Raw genomic sequence first — 13,354 nt, forward strand, 5'->3', positions numbered from 1 at the left:
ACCATTTCTCGCCTACGTCTAGTTCTAATGAGCCGAGAGACAGCAAATATGGGCTTGGTTTCACATGCATGGACAATTCTTAACATAGTTTCAACAAACTAAGAAACTAGAGGGTTACCATGCCTAGACCATACTCATTCACCAAGAAGCAAGAAGATTAAATAGCATTGAACTTAGTAGTTTCACTTACTTGTTGGCTTGATTGACATAACCAAACCTTAATCCACTTGAATGCTTGATTCTTGAGAGCTCTTGGGTTAAGGAAATTGAGAGAAAATGGGTTGCAAGGTGAGATAGGGGGGTTCGACTGAGAGGGAGAGAGAGAGAGAGAAAAATTGATGCTCAAATCTTAAGAAGCTTTTGGCTCAATCTTGCATGTTAGTTGCCATTTGTGCTAACCTCAATGACACTTGTCTTTTGGTGTCAAAGCCATAGAACACTTGTCTTGCCCATCTAGACACTTGTTTTAGCATGAGAAAGTTTAGGTGTCAAGATTAGTGGACATATGTCCATTTCCATGCAAAATTGCCTTCTAATTTTTGAAATTAGAAGAATTTAAATACCAATTATGGCCCTAAGATTTTCGGCCATAGTGGGGACTAGGTGTCTAGTTCCATAAATCACATGAGTGAACATTTAATTAATGTCACATTGCTAGAATTAACTTGCACAATGTATTTCTCGATTTTCTAAAGTCATGAAATCATTGGCGACAATACCGAACGACAAGCTTAATTCCTATGATCACTAGACGGAAGATTGAAAGATCGTCATATCTCAATATGTGACCTAGTATTACCATTTAGTAAATAGAGTCACCCGTCTCCAACTGTGTTTGTTCCAATATTAATTCACAAGCTCATTTCGCATTGCTTGTACCCCGAGCATAAACGATTCCATTTGATCTTTGTACTCAATAATATTGAGTTTTATAGCCTAATTATTATTATCGGATAAGCAAAACTTAGGATGTCACATTGGGCGAGCTTCGCCCAAACGAAAGCCGGTGGCGCCTCGCCCAGGCCTAGCGAGGGTCGCCGGCCCTCGCATGGGGCTGGCAAGGCCTCGCCTAGGGCAGGCGATGGTCGCCAGCCCCAGGTGAGGGTCGACATCGCCGAGATCTGGGCGCCCTCACCCTAGCCTAGCAAGGGTTGCCGGCCCTCGCCTGGGGCCGGCAAGGCCTCGCCCGGGGCTGGTGAGGGCCAGCCACCCTTGCCCAAGGTCGGCGACCTCAACTGACCCCTCCAGCCACCTCTGCTGTCAAAGCTCCTTCTCCCTTTTTTTTCTTTCAATTTTGTTTTGTTTTCTTTAATTATTAGCTTTTTTTAGTTTTTTAATTTAATTTAAATAATATTTGAATAAAAATTAATTTAAAAATGCCACGTAGGAGAGAGAATTTCATTTAAAAATGCCACGTTAGAATTTTCATTTAGATAAATTGACGGTGTTAACTTGAGGACTTGTTTGAACCAATTTGACAAGTTTTAGGATTTGATTGCACTTTTTATAAGTTTTAAAACTCAATTGCACTTTTGTGATAAGTTTTAGAACTTCTAATGAACATATCCCTTTTAATTACGCATAACTTTTAGAGAGCAATCTCAGGAAAAACATGAAGTTACTAAATCTTGAAACCTTAAACCCTACTGCCTTTATTCACTGAGAATATAGAGGCCTTGCATGATTCGTCCCAGTGATTTTCTTTTTTCATGATAGAATTCCAAAATAATAGGCCAATCCATACTATGAACTAATAACTATAGGACATAACAAGAGCGTGGTCTATTTCAATTCATCCTCAGGAATAGCATATGTAGGTTTTTATAACTCTCCTAGCCTTGCATTCATTGGAAACTTTGAATTCTTTCCAGTCTTAGGCCTTGAGTCACCCTCCGTGGATGAACCTTAAGAACCCTTAGGTTTTCAGGGCATTGGATTCACACTAATGATTGCAGTAATCTATCTCCCACTTCTAATCTTTGACAACATGAAAAAATCAAAAGCTCTGCCATCCCTATGAAGGGATGGAAGGGCAAAGGCCTCAAGTGTCCCCTCCAATCAAGAATTGGGCCTTCTAATCACTGGTCCATATGCTTTTCTCTTATGTGTTTCTTCGTTCATGATTTGATATTCCGGTGCCCAAGGCATAGAGGAACCCCACCAATCCATCCCAAACTTGGTGATTATAGCTTAGCCTTACTCTAGTTGCGCATGAGCTCCCATTCTACGGCGTGTTGGCAAAACCAATAGGGAATTGGCTCTAATTGTAGATAGGGTCAAACCTGCAGGGTTCATGCAAAGACACGGACCCCTTCCCTTCTCTTTTAGATGAATAGAGTGGTCTAGATCTGCTCTTTATAAACAAATTTGGGATTTGCGATCCAAGGTAAGATCGGTTCAGGATCATCAGGTCTTTTTCTATTAAATAGGATAGGCTTTTACTCAAAATGTACTTCTAAGTAATCGCCCCACATATCCTATATCTATTTATATGAAAAAGAAATCATGTGACGAAGGGGATTCTTATTTGTACAAATAACTTTAGAGATCCGTATCTTGTGTTTATGGATGTGTATGGATACCCCAGCTTTGATTGCTTTTCACCTTTTCATATTATTGAAATCTTTTTTTATTTTGGATCTTGTTAGGAGTTGAGAAAATCAATGGACTAATTTATATTATATTGAACTCCTATACTATTCTATATTTAATATTTTATTATTTTATTCTTCTTTATTCTTTCATTTTCTTTTAATCTTTTTTTTATATTTCCTTTTACTTCATATGAATAGACAAATCCATAGTATATTTACCATATTTTGAATTCAATGGTTTTAGTAATCTCCTATAATAGCTCATCTTGGTTCAGATATAAAACTACTCTCAACGGTTTGTGTAGCCAAGTCCAAATCGATTATGGCTTAGAAGTCAAGTGCAATGTGACATAGTTATCGAATACAGTATGAGCAAGTGGCAAGCCTAATGAATACAGCATGAGTGAATATTATGCGTAATGACGTGGCAATCAAATATAGCATGAGTGAATGACATGTAAAATGATGAGGCAAGCAAATGACATGTCACGCCCCGAACCCTACGGCGCGCGAGCATCCCAACCGAGGTCGATTCAGTGCGACGTCCCAGGACGCGTCGCCGACCCAACACCCAATACAGAGAGTCATGCACACGTGGAAGTAACATAAACACCGGTACAATTTAAAACACACGACCAAGGATAGCACAAACAACAACAACAACATAATAAATATACACTTGCATTAACAACGGAAAACATATACAATATTCATATACATCATGAACATCAAAAATCAAAAGCGGGTCAACGGCCACTACTGACAAAAAGGGGTAAGTGGCCCGGGCGGTCAGGGATACTAAAACTAGGTGGGGCTTCGGTCAAAAAGGTACTGGCCCGACCTATCTGCAACTAAGGCTAAACATACGGGACCCAGTCCGGGTCGGATCCCGAGGACTCGGAAGAGCTATCAGACAGCTCATCCTCGAAGTCCATGGAATCCAGCTCAGACTCGGCCTCTGCCGGCTCCTCCTCTGAATCCACCTCCTCAGGCTCGGGGTCCTGCTCCATCGGCTCTAGCTCCTCGTCCAACTCCATCGGCTACGAATCAGAATCTCAGTCCACTGGCTCCATATCCATCGGGTCAAACTCGTCAACCTCCAAGATAACCGGCCGGCAGCCAGAACTGGAACTCCCCTCGGACGTGCACTCGGGGCTCGCTAGGTTTCCATCCTGGCACTGGGGGTCTATCTCACCCAACCCGTTGAACAGGACGTCAAAAGTCCTGAGGGGCCCGAAGGTCCCGGAATAGTCCCTAAACAACCAGGCTATATACTCATGGGCCTGGAAATGCTGCGCGCCCACATCGACCCAAACTGTAGTAAAATATATAATATATGTATCCCCGTTCCCTACGAGGTACTCGGTCACATCCCGATCTATCCGGGACGGAATCCCAAAACGAATAGGTACCTCAGACATCTTCAAGGCCGGGGGTCTGAAAAGTTGGGTTTAAACAACAGTGAGAATAAATCTCAGCGAGTAGGCCCCCTAAACCTAAGCTAGGCTAACATGCACCTCCCGGACAAGTATTAACTAAACAACAGCCAAGCAAGCACGTGACTTAGGCCCTCGGCCCAAATCCAACATATCACTGACCCTGCAGGTTAGTCACTTCATAATCGCAATAATGGCACAGAACTCAACCACGGCACTTATACACATATCACTTAGCCACGACGCATGTCATGCATATGCTCATGCTCATACCCATGCTCATGTCTCATCAATGCACTTTCGTACACTTGCACTCTTGCCCACTTGCAATTTACCAAATTCACCGACCCGCGTAAAATGTATCAGGTCTATCACTTTGAGATCGATCTCCGGCCCTCGTAAAACGCATCAGGCTTATGACACAACCCACGTAAAACGCATCAGGTTTGTCATCTTCCGGTAGTCCGGGCATCGTCCCGCGTAAAACGCATCACGACGGGTCCAATACCCCGCGTAAAACGCATCAAGGCGATTTAGGTGATCACATGCTCATGCCGTTCGTGCACACACGCATAATGCACATGTTATGCCAATACTCAGTATGCACGCTCATGGCCACAATATCCGCACTCGGCATTCGCGAAATTTACACTGGGCACTCAATATGATTTGGCTATTTATTCAAATAACACCACAACATGCTCAATTCACATCTCAATATGCCCAATAGACCAATTAGTCCAAATCAATCGCAACATGTAATTTGGCACCCAATTTCACGCAATTAAAACACCAAAACTACTCAGGCCGATAGTCTACCAAGCACCTCATGAATTAGCCACGCCAAGCACATCATAGGGCATTACAATCACAATCAAGCCATGCTTAATTGAGCCTCCTCATGAGTCGATCACAATTCCCTTAGCGATTCACACTAAAACCCCGATTAACCAATTATGACCCGAATCAACCCAATACCAAATCAGCCATGAACAGTCCACCCTAGGCCACTAATTCGCTTCCAAATCACCACATTAGACCTCAAAAATCACCATGGAAACAGCCACCATTCGGTCCACAAATTACACCCGCCTAATCCACATTTTTGCCCGAACCAAGGCTCCCATGATCAGCCACCACACAGCACATTATAGGCCACTAAACCTCATTTAAATTATCAAGCTACGCCACTAAAATAGCCACAAGATCCGCCCCTAACGACCTCCACAAGTTAACCCCTAAATTACCCTAATTAACCCTTAAAACTCATCTAGAAATGTACATTAGCCTAACTAGGGTTTAGGGTTGTACTCACCTAAATTCCTAATCTCCCAAACAAGGCTGAACAGGTGGGAGAATGGGCGGTCCGAGCGGGCTCACGGCGGCGCAAGCGGCGGCGACAGGCGGCCTTCACGGCGACGCGAGCGGCGGCGACTTGCGGACGGCGGCCCACGATGGGGGATGCTCACCCGGCTGAGGAAAGGGAGAGAGAGAGAGAATGGGATGGCTAGATGGTGGTGGTGCAAGGCGTGGAACGGTGGCACACGGCGACGGCACCGGCGAGTGGCAGCGGTGCTCCGGCGAGGGGCCTCACGCGGTCGAGAGAGGGAGAGAGAGAGAGCTCGGCGAGAGAGTGAGGGAGAGGAGAGGATGGCCAGAGATGGTGAGGAATGAGGAAGAGAGAGAGAGAATGGGAGAGATATACACATTGGGCTAGTGGGGATGGTGAACAACTTCTCATAATTGACCATCTTGCCCTCACTTCTAGGGTTAGGATTTAATCTAGACTAAATATCTAAGGGCAATCTAGTCTTAGGATTTTAGCAATAATAGAGGCTGGTCAAGACTAATATAAACCCCAAAATTCGAAATTATGCCTAGGGCATAGGGGCAAAATGGTAATTTTTCCGATCCCGGGTCAAATATTCAATTTTCGACTCTACCGATCCCAAATATAATTGGCCACACTTATACGACGTTGTCCTTGCAAAATAGTCACGTACGCCCACGAAATTCGACACCGAAGTCCGGACTCAATTCCACGATCGATTTCGCTCAATTTGCGACTTTAACGTCTCTCACTAACGGGCGGCTGTTTAGGGGTTACGCGTATCGACCTAGGGTTACTCGAGTTGTGACGATATCGATCTCCTAGAGAACACGAGGATTTATAACTAGTTCCGGGGGTCGCGATCGTTCGGATTAAGTTCGGGATCGTTCGCCACACGTATTCTCGGTCGTGCGGAATCACCCGCTATCCTATCGTACGTCACTGGTCAAACCAAATCCGTCACTCCCCTTGGATCGGCTCACATTGGCACAAAATATTCCCTCATCGTTTCTCGGAATCGGATTCAATTCACGGTCGAGTTCTTGGGTCCACGTACCATTTTCCTAGTTAGCCATTCCCTATTGGTCAGTATCCCGAGAATGATCAGTTCCGGGCGAGACTTACTAAAACGAAATGAGAAATACACATCCATATTATTGATCACGAAAATGGATTGAATTCGGGACGTTACATGACATACGTAATGGTTATTAAATACAGCATGAGCAAATGACTTGCAGGAGGACGTGGCAATCGAATAACATGTGTGAATAATGTAGGAATCAAATAAGACCTATGAATCAAATATCTAATGTATCAACCAAACATATGCAACGTGTCAAATTAATTAGTGTGACATGTGTCGTGATAGGTAAAGATGCATGAGTGCAATTTGAAATCCATGTCCGACATCCGATTCTCGTTATTTGTAAGGTGTTGGAAGACTCATGTCGAGAGATTTCCAATGAGCCCAATTTTGCGGGGTAGAATGGGCTAAGGCTAGGATCTATGAGCTAGACATCGTTTTTTTTTTTTTGGTAAGTAAACTAGACATCGTTTTCGTGACTTAACATTTGCAAAATCTTCATTGTCAATAATTAGAGGTGTGGAAAGTTTCATTTGATTCTGTGATCTCTAGCTATGGTTTTGGACTCTACAACCTTTTCAAGTATCGGAGGGTTTGACCGAAGTTTGACTGGCGATTACTTCCTCATTCAATATCCAACTGACCCTATTTTTGTTGCTCAAATGCTTGCAAGCCCAAGTTTCAAGATGTGCAATTGAAATTGGAAATCACAGACTTCTTGATACCGCGAAAAACGAGCGACCAATCCCGAAGGATAAAAATTTACTGCCGGATTTTAGTGGCAATATGAATAACAAAGACCCGATTTGACGAGCATAACCCATAGTTTGGAGCCTTATAGCTCATCTGTCAAACAGGGTTCATATGGAGAGTTCTTTTCGCTGATAGAAGCTCATTAAATGTTCTATCATCTATGTATTGGGGCTTCTTCAATCAATCGTAAAGATTGCCTAGGATCTGGGGCTAATTTACCAGTGCCATCCATTAAGATCGTCTACCCTTTTTACAAGATATAAAATCAGTGGTGCTACTTTTTCTTGCTGTATCTTTTGAACTCCAGGGAGTTGATTTGAAGCTTTTCCCTTTTTTTTTTTTATCGATTATCTTCTTCAGTAACAGCAACCCTTTCATCGGCCAATAAGACCACCTCTCTCCCAAGAGCATCTCTCCCTTCTCTTGTTTCCGCATAATCATTTCCTTGAGAAAAAATAATTTTTTCAAGAGAATAGTTACTTCACTTTGTAATCCACTAACATGTGTATTAAGCAAAGGCGAATATATATCTACCTTTTTATCAACCATTTATATTTGTTAGCAATGTTTGTTAATTTTTTATAAGAAGAAAGAATAAAAAAAACTATGCCTTTTCAACCAAATATAGCCTCAATGGCAATTCTGTGAATATTATTGAAATTGTAAAGGGTAACTAAAAGATAGTACTTTGGACGGAGGCTAGCGGATGCTAGATTTGTCGCGTAGATGAAAGTTTGTGTTTTTATTCGGAACATTTGAAAATTCGTGCTAAAATTGTCACAATAGTAAAGGTTCTTGTTTCCCTTGTAAATTAAAAATTTTAATTTTAACCACCACCAGCAATTATATATATTTTTTCCCTTATAAATAAATAAGAGGGGCCGGCCCAATGAGACTCCGAATGAGCTGCACCTATCTAAGAGATAAGCCTCAGACTCGCCCTCTCTGTCTTATCTCTTATTCTATCGGAACCTGCATGCTGCGGCAGAGCAATGCTGCTGCATTCAATCCCGGCGAATAAATCTGTGATTTCGGGGTTCGGTCGGTCGAATGGGCAAATCTGCCTTCTTGAATCATGTTCGACCAAATCTCAGACCCGTCTCCCAATCATGCGCTCCATTACTTCCTCCGGTTGGGGCGGGAGGGGAGGATTCAAGAGGCAGGTGGTCGTCCAAGGAGCCCATCCGAATTCGGACCAGGAAGAGGAAGACCAAGAAGAGTTTCGAGTAATAACAGCTATGAGGAGCGAGTACAACGACATTGTCATAGTGGACACTGCGAGATCCCGGTTCCTGTTGTTGGACTCCACGCACAACGTTCACAGCATAGTGAACAAAGGGGAGGACAAATGGAGTGGCTCCTACTGGGACGAGTTCGCGAGCCTGCAGGCCATAGTCCCCGAAGGCCCCATCGCCATCTTCGGATTGGGGGGCGGGACTGCTGCTCATCTGATGCTGCAACTGTGGCCTTCGTTGCAGATTGAAGGGTGGGAGATTGATGAGGTTCTGATCAACAAGGCCAGGGAGTATATGGGGCTCTCTGATCTCGAAAAGCCTAATCGAGCAGGCGGTATGGTCAGCGTTCACATCGGCGATGTCCTTTCTCCTCTGGTGAAGGTTGATGGAGGATATTACTCGGGGATCGCGGTCGACTTGTTCGCGGGAGGCAGGGTATTGCCGCAGTTGCAGGAGGTCGAGACTTGGTTGGAGTTGAAGGAGAGGTTGATGCCCAGTGGCCGCATCATGGTGAACTGCGGCGGAATCGATGACGTCCATCCCACGGGAATCACTAGAGAGTGGGAGCGGAATTCCACGATCATGGCAATGTCGAGTGCATTCCCAGGGGAGTTGAGCTGGAGGAGAACGGCACAAGCGGAAGGCGAAAACTATCTAGCCCTCACGGGACCTTTGCCTGATCTCGATTTGTGGTCTGCCAGAGTCCCCGGTCGTTTGAGCAAGAATGTCAGAGAATGGAGGCCTTGCCTTTGACTTATCCTGCCCGAACAAAGTCGGCCTCTGGATCTCCGGTTATCGCACAGGGGTCGCATCTGATTAGACCAATGCAAGTGGAGGACCTTAACATCGAATGATATGTTTTAGAAGCGCAGGAGCCGTATTCTGTCTATATTCCTCTCTAGCAGCTCCTCTCTCTTCATTCAACTTCATCTTAGCTTGAATGCACAATCCATCAGTCAGGCAATGGTACTGGATGCCTCCTTCACTACTCATACTGGCTTATACAGTGGAATGATTCGATGTCACAGTGGTCAATGGCAATGTTTCGCTCTGAATGGTCTTCTACGGTGCCAAATTTGCGAGACTCGGCTTCCAGCAGCCAAGCGTGAACACACACACACAGCGCTTTAACATTGTCGTGACCTAAATTTTCCAACTCGGTTGGAAAAGGAATAGGTTTAGGGATATTACCTAATGGCGGGCCAACGACCCTCGATTAGGCGTGGCCTCTCCCAAGCCCATACCCCGCCCAACATTGAATTTTTACTTTAAGTTCTTAACAAGCTAAGTATTTTCTAGGAATCACCACTAGATATTTGGGGTCGGCTGAAATCAATTGAAATGCGGGAGCGTCGTCTCAATTCCTATGGAACCAGAGATTTTAAGTACAGGGACTTAATTACGCTAATGCTTTTATTAGCGTCCTTTGGATACTTAATTAGTTGGTTGTTTTCTAAGTGGTCATTTGCTCTTGATTATGCCAATTATTATCCTAAAGGTCGCGATGTCGCTAAGTGACCATGCAAAATATTCTTGAGGAGGTTTATTATGATCCCAAACTAGTCCTAACCATCATAGAAAGGAAATTAACAATCATGATATTGAAACGTGGTGCGGTAAAAAGACAACCAAATATTTAAAACATCCAAGTAAACACGAAAGAGAATACACATCACTTTGTTCTTAGCCCCAAGAAAGCAACCACGTGAGCTAAAACTCAAATTGAGTTTAATTTCTTGTTTAAAGATCGATCTAGCTAAGTCTAAGCTATATCAAAGATGTTTACTATAACTCTTAGATTAAATGCATGCTATATAAATAAATCTAAGCCAAATCTAATGCTAAAACCTAACAACTTAAACAAGGCCTACTTCTAATCTATTTTGTATTATTAATTCCGAAAATAGGGACTCCGGCCGGGCCACTGGACCCGGCTCGAATAAGGGGTCGACATAGTCTCACGGGTTCGGGCCAAGGACGAAAACTCACCAAACCCACGTCTGAATATAACTAAAACTCAGCCCAAACATTTATAAACTAAGCCAGGCCCAAGTCCATTTAACTTATAACAAACCCAAATCTACTCAAATATAACCTCAAGCCCACCTCCTAATCTTTTTTCTCACGAAAGACTGCACCTTAGCCTATTTCTCTGATTTTCTTTTGTTTTCTCTTGCTCATCATTACCTCTCTCCTTTTACTTTTTCTTTTTTTTTATGCCCCATCTTTCTCTTCAACCCACCAAGAACGCCCCAACTCCATTCGCACTCACTACAACAAAATCAACAGAACACGATCGAATAATACACAATCAACCACACAGGTCCATCACCGGACTTCAGCCACCAGCCACCACCGTGAACACCTCTATCAAACAACTTCAGCTATTCATCATTCAGTGAACATCTCCATCAAACAACGACTTCAGCCGTTCACCAGAACACCTGCATCATTTACAATCGGCTAACCATGGAAACATTCAATACATGGGTTACAGAGACAAACCCATGCCAACACCTCAAGGAACCACCAATCCAGAGAACTACGCGATCCATTTACTCACTATTGACCATCGTTTATTCACACCGGGGGCAATGCACAGATCTAAGACAAACAAAGAGACAAGCATCCTTGTGGCATTCTCATGTTCAGATTCGAATATCACGAAACAAAAGCAACACAAATGATTCTAAGGTTCATACGATGCGGATTTCAGCTATTCTCTTGAATACGTTTCCTAGCTTCAAGGAGACATTTCAACAAACATCTTGCGTGCAACAAGATTACTAAATCTAGTCATGAAATTAAAATGGTTTCTCATCTAAAATCAACGTTTAAACAACATTGTTAATACGAATCATCAAGTAGCTAACTCAGACTTTCAGTGATTCATACTTGAGTTACGTGAACACGACTTGATCTTGTAACTCTCCAAAACAGGGTAGAAAAAAGGGTAATGAGGTTACTTTGCCGAGGACATGCTTCCAGCTGCAATCACTAGTCCCGCTAGTGCAAGGGAGATCTGTAAAATGACTCTTGTGAAGATGGGCAACTGTTAAGAAACTTCAGGTTCGAACAAGTCGCTTCGAGTTTCCACAGCCAAGAATGGGAAAAAACAGAGTCTCCAGTGGCAGCCGGGCTGACTGTGACGAGAAGAGACCCGAAGAGGGCAACGATCCGCAATGAAGGAACGGGAGAGGTTTTCTCGGAAACCACCGAGAGAATGACCCCTTAGGCGTTCAAGGATTTCTCTAATCTATGCAACAAAAACCCTGTCGGTTCTTGCTCTCTTACCGTGTTCGTGCTTGGTCATGGCCGATCTTTAAGGTGGCTGGGAACCAAAACGACAGAGAAAGCCTTCTCTTCTTTCTGTGGCCTGTCTCCCTTTTCTCTGAGAACCTCCCCCGTGTTCGTCCTTGCTCATATAAGTCAAAGCTCTTCGGAATATTTCCAGCTCAATCCGTGCGGAGTGCGTCTTTCTCTACCGAGTGAGCAACGATCGGCGACGAGGTTGTGTGAGTCGGAGGAAGGCAGCCGCCGTAGAGGGGAATGAGGGCGTCGGCAGAACCATTCTATTTTACCACTTAAGGTTAGTCATGGCCACGGTTCGGAACCGACCGGTTCCGGTTCGTGGCCAAGTATGAACCGGATGGTTCCAGGCCAGTTCATAATTTTTGTTTTCTGTTTTTTTTCTTTTTCTTTTCCTTTTCTTTTTTTTTCTTTTCTTCCTCCGCCGGCCATAGCCGGGGCCGGCGGAGGTCGCCGGCCTCAGCGAGGCCGCCTCGCCGGCGTCGGGCGAGGGCCGCCCTCGTTTGGGCCGGGCGAGGCCGGCCTCGCCAGACGGGGCGAGGCTCGACCTCGCCGGCGCGGCGAGGCCGACTCGCTGGAACCGGCGAGGCAGCCTCGCCCGACACCGGCGAGGCTCGACCTCGCCTGCAGCGCAGGGCCGGCCTCCCCGAGGCGGCGGCGAGGTCGAACCCTCGCGAGCGGCAAGGCTCGACCTCGGGTCGGCGAGGCCGACTGCCAGACCGAGGCGAGGCCGGCCTCGCCCGACGCCGGCGAGGCTCAACCTCGCCTCGCAACCGGGCAAGGCCGGCCTCGCCCAACGCCGGCGAGGTCGAACTCTCGCCAGATCTGCAGCTTCTTCTTTTTTTTTTTTTTTTAACCGGGCCCGGAACTAGCGGTTCCGGACCGGTTAAAAAATTTCTGGAACCGGAACCGGGCCCGTAGGGCACAGGCCGGTTCCGGCTCCAAACCGCGGGCCCGATCAATGGGCCAGGCCAGGGTTTGACCGGGCAGGCTCCGGTCCGGTTCCGGGCCGAAATCGGCCCGTGGTCATGACTACTTAAGGTTACTCTTGGCCTTTTACTAACCAATACCTAAAAAGGGTTTGGCCTTCTTATCTTCCGAGTAACCTTAAGACCCATCTCTTTCCCCGCGGGCCCATACCGGTGGCACTAGGAAGGACTTTTGGCAACACCGTTTACTTGAAAAGTTGGCCCACTTGGACACGTGGCAGCCAGCTAATGGAACTAGCCTATCGCCCATGTAGCGAACCAGGCCTACCCAATAATTTCTAGTCAAAAGGACGTGAAAAAAAAGGGCCTAATTCCCTAAAAAATCCCCAACTTTAGGTTAAGTCTCAAATCTGCCCCGAATTTTTTTTTGTCCCGGAAAAAATCTCAAACTTTAGGTCAAGTCCCAAATCTGCCCCGAACTTTTTTTTGTCTCAGAAAAAACTCCAAACTTTAGGTCAAATCTCAAATCTACCCTGAACTTTTTTTTGTCTTGAAAAAAACCCACAAACTTTAGGTTCAGTCCCAAATCTGCCCCAAATTTTGTTTTATATAAAAAAATCACCAAAATTCAATTTATTTTCAAAAATATACCTCGATGATCCAGTTCCAACTTGACGTGGC

General features: G+C 44.9%; 1 protein-coding gene across 1 annotated transcript; it reads left to right on the top strand.

Moving 5' to 3' along the window:
* The first annotated feature begins 8,135 nt into the window (after positions 1 to 8,135).
* On the top strand, positions 8,136 to 9,490 carry LOC130136859 (uncharacterized). The gene has a single exon (XM_056307405.1). It carries the CDS (start codon positions 8,193 to 8,195, stop codon positions 9,186 to 9,188), a length of 996 nt encoding a protein of 331 aa, XP_056163380.1. The 5' UTR covers positions 8,136 to 8,192; the 3' UTR covers positions 9,189 to 9,490.
* The last annotated feature ends 3,864 nt before the right edge of the window (positions 9,491 to 13,354 follow it).

Source organism: Syzygium oleosum, unplaced genomic scaffold (assembly GCF_021117445.2).
Source record: "Syzygium oleosum isolate NSW1041296 unplaced genomic scaffold, Sole_v2.1 Sole_v2.53, whole genome shotgun sequence".
NCBI classification, from domain to species: domain Eukaryota; kingdom Viridiplantae; phylum Streptophyta; class Magnoliopsida; order Myrtales; family Myrtaceae; genus Syzygium; species Syzygium oleosum.

Bases quoted from the DNA above. Each gene is read 5' to 3' on its own strand.
- LOC130136859 (XM_056307405.1), top strand. From the start codon at position 8,193: ATGCTGCTGCATTCAATCCCGGCGAATAAATCTGTGATTTCGGGGTTC.